This window comes from Vanessa cardui, chromosome W, assembly GCF_905220365.1.
Source record: "Vanessa cardui chromosome W, ilVanCard2.1, whole genome shotgun sequence".
Taxonomy (NCBI): Eukaryota; Metazoa; Arthropoda; class Insecta; order Lepidoptera; family Nymphalidae; genus Vanessa; species Vanessa cardui.
In genome coordinates, this window is record NC_061153.1 from 13,183,059 (window position 1) to 13,202,814 (window position 19,756).

Sequence of the window (19,756 nt, forward strand, 5' to 3'; positions counted from 1 at the left end):
AAGGAGAAGACGGATTGAACAGAATACAGTATAGAAGTTGAAGGATGTGAGTATTCCTGCGAAGCCGGATTGGGAGCCACTTGAGCTTTTTACGAAATTCCGAAACGTGATCATATTTACGAAGACCAAATATGAATCGGATGCAAAGATTTTGGAGACGCTCAAGTTTGTTAAGTTGCTCCTCTTTTAGATCAAGATAACATGCATCAGCATAATCGAGAATTGGTAGTAGGAGTGACTGTGCTAACATAATTTTGGTAGGGATGGGTAGAAAGTTGCGTAATCTTCGAAGGGAGCCAAAGGCTGCAAAAATTTTTTTACTTACCTCACTTATCTGTGGTTCCCAAGACAGGTGCTGGTCAAAGGTAATTCCCAAATTTCTAACTGTAACACTGAATGGTATGTTAACACCATTAAAGTGTACAACCGGGAGATCCGAAAAAGATATACGAGAAATTAATTTTGAACTACCAATAATCAGCACCTGTGTTTTATTTGGGTTTATTCGTAATCCAAATGCAGTAGACCACTTAGAAATATTTAATAAATCATTATTAACTAAGTGTATAGTTTCATGAAGGTTCGCAATTTTACTTTGTGAATAGATCTGAAGATCATCTGCATACAGGTGATAGAGAGAAGATATATGAGAAGTGATGGTACTTATAAAGACCGAAAACAAGAGGGGAGACAACACGCCACCTTGTGGAACGCCAGCAGTTATAGGAGCCCATTCTGAGAAAGAATCTTGAATATAATGAAATTATGTTTTCAATCGGATGACAGTTATAAAGCTTGACGTGAACTATCTCGATTCCTGGATTAATATTTGGTTTGATACATAAATTAGACTTAATAGACTTATGTGAAAGTATAGCGACACCTCCATAGCAATCATGTCTATCTTGACGGTAAATATTGTAATCTTTGACCCTCAAATCACTACCTGGAATCAACCACGTTTCACTGATGATAGCTATATGGATTTTTTCCTGTAATATTAAATTTTCAAAAGCGAGTAACTTAGGACGAAGACTTTGGGCATTCCATTGCATTATATTTAAATTAATTAAATCCTTTGAATTAACCACAATTAAAATAATCTAACACTATTTTTAACAACGGCCAATCTGCAACATTCTCGACTACTACTAATACAATCCACTCCAAACAAGTCTTAACTACTTTTCGTATTTTAACTTGCCAATTAGCATCTCTTAAAAATAAAATATCCTTAATACGAATACACAACTCACTAAAAGTCACATCACTTTTCGATACTGATTCGGGTGGAGCTTGAGGCTTAACATCATCATCTACCTCTATACTATCTACAGATATATCCGAGTTAATATCTTTTAATTTTTCTTTCCTCCTTGTACCTATTTTTTTCTTAGATTTTTTATGTACTTCCTCTCCTTTCTTTAAAACTTCTGCAAACGTCATTTTTGGTACAGGTGTACTTTGAGCACATGGTAAAATTGAATTATCAGGAATCGTTTGTGGAAAATCTGAAGTGGTTAGTATTTTTTCAAAATTTTGTTGTGATTCATTAGGCGAAACGTATAGTGTGAGAGCCTTTCGGTAGGTACAATTAAATTCTGTCATTATTTCCCTTAGTTTTTTTTCCTTTAAGTATATAGCACAAGTTTTAGAAAGTGCCATATGCTTGCCATTGCAATTAACGCATTTAAATTGTTTGGTATCACAGTTTGAATGATTTTCACCGCACTTCGGACACACTTCCTTGACCGAAGGACATCTTTTTGTAATATGGCCGAATTTCCAACATTTCGCGCACTGCGAGACTGGAAACATATACTTTTCGACGTTAACTCGCAAGCCTTCGACGAATACATACGGAGGAATGTATGATCCTTTAAAACATAACCTGACAGTTTCACTAGGAATCCAAGGATTTTCTTCTGTTGTACCTCGGCGATTAAGACGATTTACTGATACTAATAATGCAGGTTCCGCACAAGATATGCTTTGGAAAATTGCTTCTTGGTTTAAATCTAAGGCAACATTTTTTATAATGCCATAAGAAAATTTTTTTTCCATAGCTCTTTGTATACGCCAACCTCTATTTGCAAAATTTTGGCTATTTTCTAAACGTGCTGCGCTGATTTCATTTATAATATCAACTCTTATTTTATATGGATTTAGATATTTAACCCTAACAATATCATTCATTTTTCAATATTTTTGCTAATGCAAATTGTTTTGGCATTAGCTCATTCGATGATATATAAATTTCAATTTTTCCGCTTTCTTTTAATTTCTTCCCCTTTTTTTCTATAGTTATCCACTCGTTTTCACTTTCACTTCTGACTCGCTTGGCTGCCATCTCCTTCTGTATTACTTCTGCATCTTTTTGATGTATATCCACTTCTACTTCCAACATTTCATTCTCACTAATTGAATTATTATTTGATCGATTAATTTTAAACATGCTGTCTTCATTTATAACATCACAAGAATCTTCATTCATTATTTCTTATAAACAAAGTACATAAAAAACATCGCAATGAGCCGACCGGCTCGGGTCTTTTGTTTGTAACAAGGTAAACAAGATCGAGCGATAACGAAATATTAGCCTACTTATTTCTCATAAAACACGACACGCTTGTATGAATGCCGCCTTGAGACTCCAAATCTTGGACTGTCGGCGTTCGGATATTCCTGTAGATAGTTTTTTATAGATAGATATAATAGCTGATAATTTCTTTTTTTTATTTTATTTTTTTTCTTTTCAATTTGTTAATGACTGTTTAATATGTTTTTAGTAAGCTATTTTTGTGTTTTTTTTTTTTCTTTTATGGATATATGAATTTGCTCCAATGAAGTTTTGTGTAATTTGATGATATCTCTCTCCTTTCGCCAGTGTGAGTGGGTTTTAGCTTGTAAAGTTATTTTATCTACTTCTGTTATTTTAATAAGTTATTTATACATTTTTTATATAATACTCTATATATTTATTTATTTTATTGTTTCATATTAATTTTTATTTTGATATATCTCTCAAGTTTTTTTTTTTTTTTTTTAAATAAGTATTCTACATATTATAATGTCTGATATATTGTTCTTTGATGATGAATATTTCTCGTGCTCATCTTCTGAAGATTTTCAAAGCCTATCAAGTAACCATTCTTCAATGGATGATTCATTTACAATTGGTCAAAATCTCAGTTCCATTTTCACTAATAAATTACATGGTCTTAACATAGTTCACATTAATGCTCAAAGCATTCCGGCTCATTTTCCCGATTTTCCAGCATCTTTTAGCGGCATCTTAGTTGATTGTATTCTTATTTCTGAGTCCTGTCTAAAGCCTTCTCTCCCTTCTGCCCTTTTTCATTTACCTGAATTTACTTTAATTCGGAATGACCGTACTGGCAAAGGCGGTGGAGGCGTCTGCATTTATCTGAGAAATAATTTAAATTTGAAGATCATAAGTCAATCTCCTTCCACATACTCTGGTAGTTTAGAACATCTTTTCATTGAGATCCGCTTGAAGCAAACCTCACTCCTTGTAGGGGTGGCATACAGCCCTCTATCTACTATTAATTATTTCGATGCCTTTGAATCACTCTTAATAAATTTATCTCCCGCTTATAGTGACACAATAATCATGGGTGACTTTTATACGTGCCTACTAAAAAATGATTACAGGACTCAGAAATTATATTCTTTGGTTTCATCTTTAAAATTGTCAATTCTTCCTCTCTCTGCTACCCATTTTCTACCTAATGCTAATCCTTCTCTTTTAGATTTCATAATTACTTCTCAAACGTGTAATGTATTATCACATGGACAATTAACTGCACCTTTCTCCTATCACGACCTCTTATATCTACGCTACAATGTTAGCATTCCTAAACGTAGACGTAAATAAATTCTGCATCGCAACTTCAGAGACATTGATATGGAGCGTCTGCGTGTTGATGCCGTAAATTTGGACTGGTCTAGTGTGTACAATGGATCGGACATAAACAACAAAGTATCTCTCTTTACTTCATTGCTTATTGGACTGTACGACGTCCATGCGCCAGTAAGACCGGTCAGAGTTAAGCATTTACCTGCTCCATGGCTTTCCTCTACAATAAGGAATGTAATGACCAAACGCAACAAAGCCAAACTGAAATGTAAAAAGTATCCAACAGCTGAGAATGTTACTGCCTACAAGAAATTACGTAACCTATGTAACAGATTGTGCAGGGACGCTAAACGACGCTTTATTTTTAACTCAATCGAATCTCTTTCCACTGCTCAAACATGGAGATTCCTTAAAACTCTTGGCATTGGTAAAACTGATATGCACTTTAATAACACAATTCTTCACCTTAACAAACACTTCTCTTCTCCACCTTCCACACTTCTAACTTCAAAAAAAATTCTTCTCTTCAAAAACTGGCTGCTATACCATCTCCTACATGTCTTCCGTTTTCTTTTCAAGATGTCGCAGAGGAGGACGTTAAGAAAGATATACTTTCAATTTCTTCAAAGGCCGTTGGCAGTGACGGCATAAGCCGGGACATGTTAATTCTCATTATTGATATAATCTCTCCTATTATAACTCATATTCTAAATTTATCCTTAACTAACAAAGTCTTTTCTACTGCATGGGAAATGGCACATGTCATTCCTCTGCCTAAATCCCCTAATCCCAGTTCTTTTTCACATTTTCGCCCTATATCCATTCTTCCCATTCTTTCTAAAATTCTCGAGAAAGCTGTTTCAAAACATTTGTCCTCTTTTCTCCTCAATAACAATCTCTTAACTTCCTTCCAATCTGGTTTTCGTCCTTCTCACAGCACAACCACAGCTTTACTCAAGGTTACTGATGATGACTTTGACTTATTGCTGGGTGTCCTCCGCTCTCTTAACATTTCCTTCTCTGCGATTGATTGGTTTCATTCTTTTCTCTATGACCGTCAACAACGTATACGTTATGAGGAGAATTACTCTGACTGGACTAGTCTCTCTGCTGGAGTACCGCAGGGCAGCGTTCTATCACCTCTGCTGTTCTCTGTATTTATTAATCAGATTATTACAATTGTTTCCTCATACTATCACCTCTACGCTGATGATCTGCAGATTTACAGACATTCCTCACTGAATGAATTAAATGATGCCATTGGAAAAATTAACTGTGATCTTGCTTTAATTAACTGAAACTGACTCATTTGGGCTGTTAGTTAACCCCACTAAATCTAAGGTCATGATAATTGGTAGCAGACAGCTTAGAGGGCAAATTAACTTTGCTGAACTACCCTTTTTAGTCTATGATGGTTTACCCATAAGTTACGTAGATAAAACTAAGAATTTAGGCTTAACATTGGACTGCAATCTGTCCTGGTCTGCACATATCAATGATATCAGCAAACGTTTGCATCATTCCATTCATTCTTTGAAGCGATTGCAGAATTTCCTCCCACTAAAAACAAAAACTATCTTGGCTCAATCTCTTTTACTTCCTCTCCTCGACTATGCCGATGTTTGTTATTTAGATGCTACGGATGAGCTACTTGACAAACTCGAACGACTTCAGAATTTATGCATGCGATTTATATTTGGACTGCGCAAATTTGATCATGTCTCCCATTTCAGACGTCAGTTAAAGTGGCTTCCGATTCGTTTTCGCCGTAATGTACATGTTTTGACCATACTTTTTAATATATTAAATCATTCTACTCCACCCTATCTTTTCGAACGATTCAAGTTTTCTGCACCGCGTGAAAGACGACTTCGATCTTGTGTCTTGAATAAAGTTTTTGATATACCCCCTTATAATGGTATTTTCTACAAAAAATCCTTTACGGTGGTTGCTGCTCAACTTAGGAATTCTCTTCCGGGCTTTATTATAAAAAAATGTAATTCAGTACATACATTTAAATTCGGATTAAAAAAATATTATCTTACAGTTTCATCACAACAATAGATATCATATATATAAGTATATGTGTGTATTTTATTTTGTATATGTATGTATATATTATTTTGTATTTATGTAAATTAATATGTAGTTTATAATAGTTTTATGTATATTTAAGTATGTTTATGTAAAGTAATAAATAAAACGCAATTTAATTATTCTCTTTGTCACCAAAATTAAAGATATACCTACCTTCTCTGTAATGTGACATAATATTACTCACACTCCAGGGTGGCTGGAAGAGATTTCTCATAGAGATAAGCTTTCCTATGTATCACTTTGTTTCTTTGTTATTCTTTTTTTCTGTGTTATTTGTTTTTGGTACATGAATAAAATAAATAAATAAATAGGTCGAGCGAGGATCTTGAGTCGCTCAAGATGTTAGTAGAGCGGTACTTCGGTATCTTGACCATTTTGATAGCTCTGAGGAGTGCATACATTTCCGATTGGAAGACTGTGTTGTGCGGTTCCAGGCGGAACGTGGAGTATCTGGATTCTGTTCCATGTTAGAGTAGCACCGACTTTTCCGTCTATCTTGCTGCCATCGGTGAAGATAAGGGGGCCAACTATATGGTGTTTTTCAAAGGCTTGTGAGTCCAGGCTCTCCAAGCGCACATACTCAGTTGTTTCGAGTAACGATGGGTGGGGGTTTTGCAAAGGACCCACGCTGCGCTCCAGTTCGCGTCCAGGTGGTAGGAGGTCCATGCAGTAGCCTTTTTTTATCTTGAATAGAGTGGCAGCCTCTCGGACGCGGAGGTCAAGGGGGAGTAGTCCTGCTAGGGCTAGTGCCGATGTGAGAGATACAATTCTGTACGCCTTGCATATCTTTAAGGCGAAGCCTCTTTGCAGCGACTTTAGCTTATTCTTTAACGTCAACTTCTCTGCTGCAGGAGACCATACGCTAGCCGCATACAGGACAATAGGCTCTATAACTGCCATGTAGATGGTTCTCACTATTTCTCCATTGAGACCCCATGACACCTTTGCTGCACGTGCTAGTTGTTTATAAATTTCTGCCGCCTTTTTACAGGTAGCAACCACATGTGCGTTAAAGGTGAGTTTGGAGCCTATTATGAGACCCAGCAGCTTGATCTCGGTTACTAGACTCAGCTGGGTACCGGACATATGGATCACTGGAGTGTCGAATTTTAACTTCTTGGTTATAAGCATCGCGTTGGTCTTGTGCGCTGCGAAGCTCAGTTTGTTTTCGATGCCCCACTCCTGTACGGCCGTTAAGGTGGATTCAGCTGTAGTCTGCAACCCGCTGGTATGGTGATTGGAGAAAACAAGGACTACGTCGTCTGCGAAAGCTTGGCAGTGAACCCCCATTGTTGCCATTTTTTGTAAAAGTGAATCGAGGATGAGGTTCCAGAAAATAGGGCCGCCGATGGACCCTTGGACACATCCCTTCGTGGTTCCCTTGTCGCTAGTCGCTCTGGCATAGTTGACTATTATTCTACGGTCCTGTAGGTAGGATGCCACCAAGGCATACAGGTTGCGTGGGCAATGTTTGCGCAACATCTGTTTTTTAAGCGCTGGCCACCATGCATTGTCGAAGGCGCCCTCTATATCGAGTGATACCAGAAGTACTAATTTCTTTGATCTTACTTCCTCCTGGATATAGTCAATTAGGTTGTAAAGAGCGTCTTCCGTTCCTCGCTGTGGCATGAATCCGTACTGGCTCGGGTGCAAAGTGGGGAGTAAGCGCCATTGAAGCCTACCCACCATAAGTTTTTCTACTATCTTACCGAGGATTGGTAATAATCCGATCGGCCTGTAGGACTTAGGGTGGGTGTAATCCTCTTTTCCTGGTTTGCGGAGAATGCAAACATGGGCAACTTTCTACTGTTTGGGGAAGTACGATAGCGATAGGCACTTGTTTGCTAATGCTAAGAATACCTCCCTGTTACAATTGAAGCATTGGGTGCAACAAGGGTGTATCTCGAAAAAATGACTTTCAAAAAAATGAGATTTGAAATTTTAATTGCGTTTTATCCAATTAATAATTAATTTTTAACCTGATATTACTTTGTCATATTATAGCCTTAAGATTTAACTATCAGATTTAACTATTGATACTATTGTAAAATGGTCATAAATACTATAAAAATATTTTTTTTAATTTTAAAGGAAATAAATAACAACCATGTATAGAAACGTAAATCAACTTTATTCTAAAGTAACAAGTAGTAATTATGAACAATGTCTGAGACGCATATTTAATCAGATGAATAATATTGACTTGATACAGATGAAGTATCCGACTCCTCGGTGAATCGAGGTCTGACGGTAACGGGCCTTGATGACGGTCCTGGTTGAGGTTCTGCATTTTCTTTGTCTTCAAATGTCAGGACTTGTTTAAGCCATTCAGCATTCTCAGGCTTCATAAAATGAGTCAAAGACAGAACGTCCTTAATCTTTGCGGCTTTTACTCCTGGTTTATCTACAGACACCAAACCTAAATCATTTTTATTCATTGGTAGATTATATTTTTTCTTAAACAAGTACTGTTCATCAGACGCTGAATAAAACCTAGAGGTTGTTATTGTCCCCTTAGGACAAAATTCCAGCTTTACGTATTGCTGTATTGCAAATCGATGTTTCCCTCTTGGTGTCTTAGACAAAAATGCCTGAAGACCTTTGTTCCAGTCTTCTATAAGGTAACTTGCCATTATTACCTTGAATGGACTTGGTTTACTTCTTGCTGACAACATCACGTATGTATATTGCTCAGTTGTTTCTATAGTTTCTAAAGATTTTAGCAGAATACCATACCTTCCAAAGTTCCTATCACACTGACTGTAAGAGTGGCCTCTCACAGGAAATATATGTTCAATGGCTACATTCAAGCTCTTGACCAACCATGTGGAGAACATTACCATCGTTATATGCTTATTTTACCCTCCAGCTGCATCAGAGAAAAATATTATCTTCTTAATATTAGAGAAATTTAGCAGTTTTTCTGTTATAAAATGATATGAAAAGGAACAAACAGTGTTAGGTCCTTTTTTTGAATCTATTTCTAGAAAACAGTAAAATGAGCTTTCTCCGTCATTGTGGCAATGAACATTGAAATTAAAAAGCCAAAGCAGTCTCTTGTAGAACTGGGAAGTAATGTTTAGCTTCGGGATTGGCAAATTTTGGGCATAATCAAACTCCAATACAAGTGTGTCTGAGTCGGGATTATTCTGAACTGAGTCTAGAATATATTTTTTTAGGTCATTATATGATTTAACTCTTTTAAATCATATAATGACCTAAATATTAGCTACACCTTGTAGCTAATATTTAATTTTACACGGGTCTGTAGGGTTAGCTTCCAAAAGAACTTTGCATTTTGTGCAAAAATCACACACATCCGTTCTAGGTTGTCTGAACGAATAAATACTGTTTTCTCGAAAATATCTGTGATAAGTATTGTACTTCATTTTTAAAACCCGTTTTGTTTGTTCAAAATAATATTCTTGAAAACTTTTGTAAAGTTTTAAAACGGTCAAATTAGAGTTATCGAAATATTTCCTTTCACTGGTTCGAGCGTAGTGTGAAGTCTTACTGGGAAATTTGTCCCAGTGTTCGTTTATCATATTATACACATCCTGTGGTATTTTATTGGGACGATTGTCGTATTTTCCTCTCATGTCACGGATAGGATTGCCGGACAACTTATACTTTTGTATTATTCTCAAGCGTTTTCCGATATTTGCAAAAGCGAAAGTAAAAATTTTCTACAACTTTGTACCTTTAAACCGGAAACTTTGGAAAAATTTTGTACGTTTACAAAATGTTTCCACTGATTATCTCTTTTATTTTATCAGACCCAACATTCTCTCTCAACTTGTACGCTTGGTACGCTTTCTAAACACGACAATAAGAGGGTATCTTGTGGAACTTTATCACCAATATCCCAAAATTCTGAAAATAACTTGTTCTGCATGCTATTACTAATATTACTACAACATTTTTTCTCGGTAATATAATGAAAAATCTTCTTAGGAACCTGTTTACCACGAACTGATGTGTATTCTTCACCCAAATTTCTTTTTGTCTTCCGCTCGTTTTTCTTCCAATCATTTTCGTTCTTCAACTTTCTTTTTCCTTTGTTTTTTGGAGGGATATATTCATCCTGGTCATCAACTGCACTAAAATCTCCTAAATTACTTGAATCAGACATTTTTTTTACATTGAAATAGGTTTAAACGAACAACTTGTCGGAACGTGCACTAAATTCAAACGCGACGCACCGCCACCCACAATATTATTAATTATCACGCCACCTACAAACAATATTTTATAACGAGTTTTTACCACATGATACTAGATGGCACTAGCTATAATTTAATGTAATAATACGAAAATGGGCTTTGGGAGCCGAATGCCCTTGTTGCACCCAATGCTTCAATTTATTGCTGCGGTGCATATATGGGACGTTAACCCATCCGGACCTGGAGCTTTCTTTGGATTGAGACTCGAGAGATTTCAATTCCAGCTCCGCGGTTGTGAAAGGTGGGTCATCATTCGAAAGGTCTTTAATCTCCGCTGGAGTTTTGTCTTCTGTGATTGCCCTCGTGGACTTTTGCTGTTCTGTTTCGGCATGGTCAGAGTCGTTTGGAAAGAATGTTTCCGCGAGAAGCTTAGCTGACTGATCTGACGGAGTCTGGCGACCAACTGGGTCTCTCAGCAGCATGTCGTCCCGTCTTCTCGAGGTATTTCTTATCACCCTATAGACTCCGTCCCAGACGCTTTCTCGGTCCTGGGTCGAGCAAAACTCTTTCCAGCTTTGAGTAGTTGCTTCGCACGCTTTACTCTTATAATCTTCCCTGGCCTGTACGTACTCTTCGACTGTGAGTTTCTTCCAGCTGGGTGCAACATTATGTATTCGGCGTTTTTTCCTGAGCACATTCTTTCTAAGATCTTCTAGGACGGCTGACCACCATGGTGGTCTAGGATTGCCTTTCCACACCTTTAGTTTCGGGATCGTGTCTTCACACGAACCGTAGATAACCGATGTGTAGATGTTTAATATCTCCTCCAGTTCCTCAGGTCTTGTGAGGCTCGAGACGCGTTCCAGTGTGATTTCACTGTCGAAGAGCTTGGTTCTGAAAAAAGTGGAGAAGTCCGACCACTTTGCCTTCTTGGTATTATATCTGCGCGTGGAGACAGGCTTCGAGGGTACTAAGGCTTTCTCCAAGCGCAGGTTGAAGATAATTGCGTTGTGGTCTGATGTTATGAGACCTCTATCCACTTGCCAGTCCTCCGCTCTGTCTACCAGGGATTGGCTGGTCAGTGTCACGTCCACGCAGCTTGTGTATAACCTTTCTCCTCGATATGTTTCGAAGGTCGGTACGTTGCCGGTGTTTAGGATGTGGAGGTCCATTTCTGTGATAAAGGCGTGGAATTCCTCTCCGCGACGGTTTTCGGAGTTACTGCCCCACCAGTGGCTCCAAGCATTCACGTCTCCTGCCACTAGCAAGTTTTTAGTTAAGATCTTTTGAGTGGCTGCCCTAATTTGGGTTAGGTAAGGATGCAAGTCATGGTCCCCCTCTAAGTAGACCGAGATTAAACCTAGCCTCAGCTGTCCCGCCTGCAGAAATACTGCCGCTACATTTTCTGTAACGATCTGCGGGTCATGAATAACTTCCAACTTGTCACCGAAAACGACTACTGCGGCTTTGACGGGCTTTTGGCGGTTCAGGGTGCACTGGATAATTTTAGTGCTGGGGTAGTATTTCATCTCACCTGTCCGTCCTACATAGGGTTCTTGGACAAGTGCGACGCTAATCCCTTTTTCCTGAGCCGTTTTTAGTAGTTCGGCTGTGGCTAGTTTCGAGCGTTGCAGGTTGGCTTGTATAAACAAGATCCTGCCCGTTGCTTCTTTGGGATTTTGAGGTGGGACTAGTGTGTTAATGTCAATGGAGCCTTTAGCAGTATTGCAGCCTGGATCTCGCTATATGGTCCCACTTTTGTTTTTCCTGGCACTCAGGACTGTAAGCCGTGTGCGCCAGCTCCGAGCTGTCCCTTTTTGCTCGTGTGCAATTTATGCAGCGTGGAACTTCTGCCTTTGTCCTGACAGGGCAGTCTTTACCTGAATGCTCACCGCTGCAGTAGCTACAGGTCTCCTGCGTAGCACTACATTGTTTCGTGGTATGACCAAAACCCAGGCACTTTGCGCATTGGATGAGGGGAGACAGGTCCTTTACCGAGCATCGGCCGAATCCAACGTAAATCTTCCCGGCTTGCGTTAACCGTCTCCACACTTCAGGGGACAACTCGAGGACCGGATGGCATTCATGCGGGTTCCTAGCTCGCTTTTTATAGCGGACCTTCATTTTTAGGTCTGCCTCGCCAACGCCGTGCAAAAGGTGTTTATTCTGCGATTTTATGTGTTCTTCTATTTCGTCGTTGGCGAAGCGTGCCAGGACGCCGTGCACGCAAACGAGGGGGTTTTGATTTGCAGGCTCCCTGATGTTCAAGTGTTTATCTGTTTGAATACGGCTCTTTACTATTGTCATGTCTTCCTTTGGCGCACATCTTATTACGAATTTCTGATCCCTAGCCTTTCTGACTCTGTCGACCCTTGCTCCTGTTTTTTTGATGTCCAGGGCGGCTCGTATTTTTGTGATCACGTTATCACTAGTCTCCTTAGGATCTTTTGAGGAGATGATCAACGTGTGGTTTGGTGTTTGGGAGGGTTTCGGTTTTGCTGTAGCTTGGGCGAATGTGAGAGGACTCATTATAGGTTTTTCTCCTTTGCTCAGCTCTGTCACCCCTTGTTTGATGGTCGCCAGAGTCTGTCTGACCTCCTGCACTGTCAATTCTGTTTCCGCTGACGCAGGTGAAGCGGCTTTGGGCTTCGCGTCTCTAAGGGCGCGAATTTTGGAGGACATGATGCCCAGTTTTTCGGATACCACTTGAATTTTTTCGGCATTGTCCTGGACTGGTTTTTGTGTTGCATGGGTTTGTGTTATTGTAAGCTGTCTCAGTTTTTCATCGACTTGAGCCAGCGCTTCCTTGAGGCCTTCGTCCATGATTGATAGAGGTGGAGGGGGAGTGTGTTGGGGAGACTGTTTTTTCAACATCTTGTCTGAGCACGTCTGTCTATTACTTAGACACTGCAGCCCGATACCGAACTGAATTAAAACTAAAATCTTGCTTCAAACTTGTATAATCTCGAGGTTCTAGAAAATGTAGTTACAACTAGTGTAGTTAGCTTGAGTAATTGAAAAGGAATAAAGAAAAATCACAGCACATTCGCACTGACACATTTTTACCCTACCAAGTTTTATAAAAATATAAACGTTATTCGTTGGCAGGGTAGTTTTAGATCACGTTCGCGTAAACATTGCTCGCTAAAAATCGTAGGCGCGAACATCATCCCCGCCGTTAAAATCGCCGGATTTTAACCCTCAGCTTGATTCTCTGTTGCTAGTAGAGGGCTAAGTCGTGTGAAAGGTCTTCGAAAGATCCCTCGCGTCGTCTCAACGTCCGCCACGAGACATACACCGTCAGGGCCAGGGAACAGCTTACTGATGCGCCCCACACGCCAACACAGTGGTGGAATATTTTCCTCTTGCAATAGCACCAAGTCTCCAAGCCTCAGAGGGGTGTCAGGAACGCGCCACTTTGTTCTCTGTTGTAACTCCGCCAAGTACTCGTGCTGCCATCTCCTCCAAAAATGTTGTCGGATTTTTTCGAGCCGTTGATAACGTCGGAGATTAGAAGCCTTGCAGTCGACGAGATTCGGTGACGGCAATGCGGTTAGCGGCCGACCAAGCAGAAAGTGCCCCGGGGTGAGGAACTGAAGGTCATTTGAAGACGAGGAAATAGGACAAATGGGACGGCTATTTAATATGGCTTCAACTTGCGCAAACAGGGTGCCTATCTCTTCGTATGTTAAATGCGAATTGCCATTAACACGCCTAATGTGAAACTTGGCGGACTTAACTCAAGCCTCCTAGATGCCACCAAAATGGGGAGCGTAGGCAGGGGAAAATACAAATTTAATTTCTTCCTCACTACAAAAGGAACTTATGGATTCTCTATTAGATTTTAAATAATTGCCTATTTCTTTCGCGGCAGCTACAAAATTTCGGCCGTTATCACAAAAAATCTCAGTAGGCCTTCCGCGACGGGCCACAAACCTACGTAAAGTTAAAATGAAAGCTTCTCTTGAAAGGTCACTTACAGCTTCCAAGTGCAAGCATTTAAACCTTAAAGAAACAAAAATACATAAATAACATTTTGTGGTCCTTGCTCCGCGGCCCTTTCGACTTAGGATAAGGAAAGGACCAGCCATATTCACCCCAACACTACGAAACGGGAAGTCCACCGTAATACGCTGTGAGGCACCTTCCTACACTGTATACAATTGCGCACAGTTCTCCTTGCGAGGTGCCGGCCATTAATGGGCCATACATAGCTCCGCACGCTAGCGAGAAGTAGCTGTGGACCAGCGTGTAACTTATGCAAATGCTCCCGCTCAAAGATAAGTTTAGTAAGATAGTGTGATGAATGTAATAAAATTGGATGCTTGCTCTCAAATGTAAGAGACGATTGGTCTAACCGACCTCCTACGCGAATAAATCCACTATCATCCATGAAAGGTGTAAGAGCGATAATGCTAGACCGAGAACTGATTGCTTTATTTTTAGCCAATAAGTCATATTCGACAGGAAAAGATTCCTGTTGTGCTACGCGACAAAGCAAATTAAAAGAGCCTTGCAATTCTTGCACACTTAGTGCTTCTAGATGTTTGGACTTAGGGCTTTTTAAATTGTGAAGAAATCGCAACACATATGCATACACTCGCTTTAGTCGACTTAATTTAGAAAAATTATGGAATTGAATTACCGATGAAGTGCTATTATTTAGATTAGCAACATTTGCCCTAAATTCTAGATCATTTAAGCCTTGATGAACATCTCTAGACAAAGTAGGCCATGATGATTCGTCTTGCAATAAAAACTCCGGACCATACCACCACAAATTATTATTCCTAAGTTCTTCAGTATACGCCCCGCGGGAAATGAGATCTGCCGGATTCTGCAAGGTAGGTACATAGCGCCAACACCTAACATCGGTTAACTCTAGCACCTCTGCGACTCTGTTGACCACAAATGTTTTAAGTTTTCTAGAGCTAGTGCACAGCCAAGCAAGGACGATGCTAGAGTCACACCAGTGGATCCTGTGTTCTATAGAAAACCTCAACGAGTCAACGACTGCCTTACATAGCCGAGCCGCCAGCACAGCGGCACATAGTTCTAAGCGAGGTATAGTGCAGGCCTTCACAGGTGCTACTTTCGACTTGGAACCTAAAAGATTAACACTCACGTTGCCTGCCGCATATACAGACTTAATAAAAATGCACGCGCCGTACGCTCTCTGCGAGGCGTCGCTGAAGGAGTGTAGTTCTATTATAACTGGTAACGCATAAAACTTTTATAGGTATAGAGAATGATAATAAATTATTTAGGGTATTGTAAAATTTAAGCCAAGCCCTTTGCATATCATTTGAAATTTCATCATCCCAATCAACTTTATCGAGCCATAACTGCTGCATAATCAGTTTAGGGATAATTATACAGGGATACACAAAACCTAGTGGGTCAAAGATTCTAAAAGATGTCGATAATATAAAACGCTTAGTTATTTTCTCAGTACTAGAAGGCATGTCAAAAGAATAAAATAAGCGATCTGTTGCTGAATCCCACCCTAAACCGAGAGCGCTGGCAGAGTCACTTAAAACCAGTTTATCAGTAGAACTTGAAGAACAGGACTGCAGAACTAAAGGAGAGTTCGATTTATATTTGCGTAAATTAAAGCATCCTGCCTTCAAGGCCTCCGACACAGAATGTTGAATGCATTTCAATTCATTTTCGTCATTGCAACCAGTGATTAGGTCATCCACGTATAGATCATGTTGCAAAATAGTTTTCGTGAGTGGATCCTCGCACTCCTCCCCCAGCTGCCAAAGACATCTCGTGCTCAAATAGCTAGCACTTGTGAAGCCGTAAGTGATAGTATTAAGTCTCAGTGTTTTGAGAGGCTTACGCTCATCTTCTCTCCATAAAATGAGTTGTAAATTGCGATCGGATTGATCTACTACAATTTGCCGGTACATCTTTTCTATATCCGCGGTCAAGATGTACTTGTGGAGGCGAGCCCGAACCTATATAGAGAAAAGAGAGTCTTGAATTTGAGGTCCAACCATCTGAAGGTCATTGACAGACACACCGGAGGAGGAGGTGCGAGCAGACGCGTCGAGCACCACCCTTATTTTGGTTGTCTCACTATTCTCTTTGAACACCGGATGATGAGGCAAGTAGTAACATAAATTCAATGTAGGACTATCGAGTGTTACTTCCGAGAGATGACCCAATTCTGCGTATTCCCGGATAAACTCAACATAATGAGATTTGACCTCAGGTTGTCTCCTGAAGCGCTTCTCTAAATTATAAAATCTTTTTTTGGCCATGGCATGTGAATCACCAAGACAGTCGGGTGATTTAAATAAAGGAAGCCTCACACAGAATCTACCAATGGACAAGCGACGGATGTGTTGCACAAAATGCCTCTCACATGCCTGCTCGCTGTCATTTAAATGAACTTTAGAAGGAATCTCCTCTAGTTCCCAAAACCTACTCATTTTAGTATGTGGATCATCACCTTGTGCCAAATTAGTAAGAACAGCATTACACTTTACATTATTATTAATTTGCTTGCTAAACAAAGGCATAGGACCACCAATAAGCCAGCCTAACTTCGAACTGTGTAACCTAGGACACCCTGCGCCCAATGACTGTTGCTCAGAGCTGATTATGTCCCAAAACAGATCCGAACCGATGAGCATGTCGACTTGAGATGGTTCATAGAACTTGGGATCCGCTAGGATAATATTACTAGGAATTTTAAGTGAACTAATATCAAAACTAGAATTAGGTAGCGAACTAGTAAGTTGGTTTATGACATAAAAATTGGATGTAACATTAAAAGACGTATTACATGATTTAATTTGAACAACACAATATTCTGTTATAGTTCCTGAATAATTATTACCAAAGCCAATGACATTCGTAGAGATTAAAGGAGTGACATCTAGTGACAATTTTCTTTTCAGATTTAAAGTTAAGAATGAGGTTTGGCTGCCACAATCTAACAAGGCGCGGACAGTTACTGATTTACGAGACCTTGGATTGACAGCCTCAATCAGAGCCGTCGACAGTAGGACTTGACTAATATTCTCATTACAAAAGTTAGCTAGTGTGTCGACGGAGCTAATATTGCTTACAGCAGTAGTTATATTTCCTTCGATATTTGTAGTAAGGTGCAGGAGTGAGTTGTGCCTTTTTTTACAATCTCGGCAAGGACCGAAACGACATTGACGAGAAAAATGACCAGCCTTCAAACAATTCTTACATAGTTTCAATTTAGTCGTCTGGGTTATACGATCACTAACGCTCATCGCCTTAAATGATGGACAATCAAATATCCTATGCTCAGTAGAATTACAATAAGCACATTAACTAGAAGAAGATGGCCTTTGTCGTTGATCGCTACTAGTATTGCTGTTACTAGTGCACGCATATGACTTCAAGTGTGAACGTTCCGGTTTAGCATTAGCAGCAGTCGCAGCTCGCTGCTGACCATGATTAGACTTAGAAGAGCTCTCAGCCCGACTGCGGTGTACTGACTCTAGAATGGATGCACGATCATTCACAAACTTGTAAAAACCTTTAAGCGTGGGTGTATCAGTTGACATCGCATTACGGTGTTCCTCCCATCTCATAAATGTGTTACTGTCTAGCTTAGTTGAAACCAAATGTATAACAATAACGTCCCAATGCTCAGTTGCTTGCCCTAGACTGGACAATGCACGCAAATTCTTAGTCACGTGATCGACTAGGAAGCGCAGCGACCTCTCAGACTCTTTATGTAGTGCGGTAATATTAAAAAGCGAACTGAGGTGATGATCTATTAATAAACGTTTGTTGTCATAACGCTGTAATAGCAGGCTCCAAGCCTCCTCATAACTATTGGAAGAAACTTCGAGATTCGCAACAGTACGAGCTGGTTCCCCCTCTAAATATGACAGCAAATAATGAAAGTTGTTCACGGGGCTGATTCGACTATTTTGATGAACTAGAGATTTGAATGTATCTCGAAATTCCATCCACTTAAGATACGAATCATCAAACTTAGCAATGTTAATTAACGGAAGCCTAAAACCGGTTTCATTATGGTCGAGCCCACAATGGCTTACATTATGACAGTTACTAGATTCGTGGGCACTGTCAACGTGACTGTGCAACTGCAACAGGGATTGAGCCGCCACAATATTGCTTATAAAAGCCCTCTCAATGATTTCTCGTTCCGCGAGCTCCTCGTCTAACTTATTAAAATTAATAACCTCAATCTTGCTTTGTAAATCATCAAATTTAAAAGATAACGCTTCAAATCAACTAAGCTTAAGAGTAAGTTCGGCCCTTTCCGTCGTAGTAAGCGTTTCCGACTTACCCAATCTATCAACATAATTTTTAAACTTGGTTACTTGTCCCTTGACAGAACTACGCTTGATTGGTATTAGTTCCGCTAAGTTTTTCACGTCGTCCTCGATTCCCATCGTAAAGTGTTAAAGATTATTGCAAAATTCGTGAGGAAGAAATTAAATTATAATAATTTAATAAAAAAAAATAAAATAAAGGGTGTAAGAAATCAATTTAACCGACAGAAATCAACGTAAAAGAATAAAATGAAAGCTTAAAACTAAAAATAAAAAATGAAAAACCTCACGCCCCTTTCTGGCGGCATCCGCCGCACGGGAGGTCGAGGTGGTGCCTGGCGAGCACAAACAGCGCGGTGACGTGGCGGCGCGGCGGCGGCGGCGCGTATCGGTCCCGCTCACTAGTTAACGGCAACCCTGGAATGTTCGGCGGAATAATCAAAAATCAAAATCAAAAATCAAAATAAAAACTATACTTTATTCAAGTGGGCTTTTACAAGCACTTTTGAATCGTCATTTAACAATTAAGTGAAGTTACCACCGGTTCGGAAAGTAGATTCTACCGAGAAGAACCGGCAAGAAACTCAGTAGTTACTCTTTTTTAACATTTAATAAATACAACGTCATGTTAATTAAATACAATTATTTCAATTAATGTATCCTGCTTGGAAGTCAACAGGTATTAATTCCACACTTTTTTATCATCTACAAAATCTTGTATCGAATAATACGCCTTTTTCACCAATGTATTTTTTACAAACGATTTGAATTTACGAGACGGCAAAGTTAAAAATGTCTGTGGAATTTTATAAAAGAAATGGATACCTTGCCCCAAGAAAGATTTATTGACTTTGCGGAGTCGGAAACTTGGCGTTATAAGCTTATCCTTACTTCTAGTGCATATACAATGATTATCACTGATTTTATCAAAGTTATAAATGTTACTGTGAATATACATGATATTGTTGTAAATATATTGCGACGCAACAGTGAGTATTCCTACTCTGTTAAAAACATCCCGAAGAGAGTCTCTAGCTCCAAGATTATAAATAAACCGAATTGCTCTCTTTTGTAAAATAAAGACAAATTCAATGTCTGCAGCGTTACCCCAAAGTAATATGCCATATGACATAATACTGTGAAAATAACCAAAATAAACTAAACGAGCGGTATCAATATCAGTTAGTTGTCTAACTTTTCCAACCGCGTATGCTGCGGAGCTGAGTCTCCCTGTTAGGGACGACAAATCGGGACTCCACTGAAGTCTGAAATCCAATTCTATTCCCAAGAACACGGTAGTATCGGCTACATCAAGCGGGCCA

The 19,756-nt window shown here is 39.5% G+C and overlaps 2 protein-coding genes across 2 annotated transcripts; both read right to left on the reverse strand.

The window, feature by feature from the left end:
- Positions 1-11,856: 11,856 nt before the first annotated feature.
- LOC124542642 lies at positions 11,857-13,014 on the reverse strand. Its single transcript, XM_047120571.1, has one exon. The coding sequence runs from the start codon at positions 13,012-13,014 to the stop codon at positions 11,857-11,859; it is 1,158 nt and encodes a 385-aa protein (XP_046976527.1).
- Positions 13,015-16,103: 3,089 nt separating this feature from the next.
- On the reverse strand, positions 16,104-18,554 carry LOC124542643. The gene is made up of 2 exons (XM_047120572.1): positions 18,449-18,554; positions 16,104-16,819 (listed from the first exon to the last, which is right to left on the reverse strand). The coding sequence occupies exons 1-2, from the start codon at positions 18,552-18,554 to the stop codon at positions 16,104-16,106; spliced, it is 822 nt and encodes a 273-aa protein (XP_046976528.1).
- Between the last annotated feature and the right edge of the window lie 1,202 nt (positions 18,555-19,756).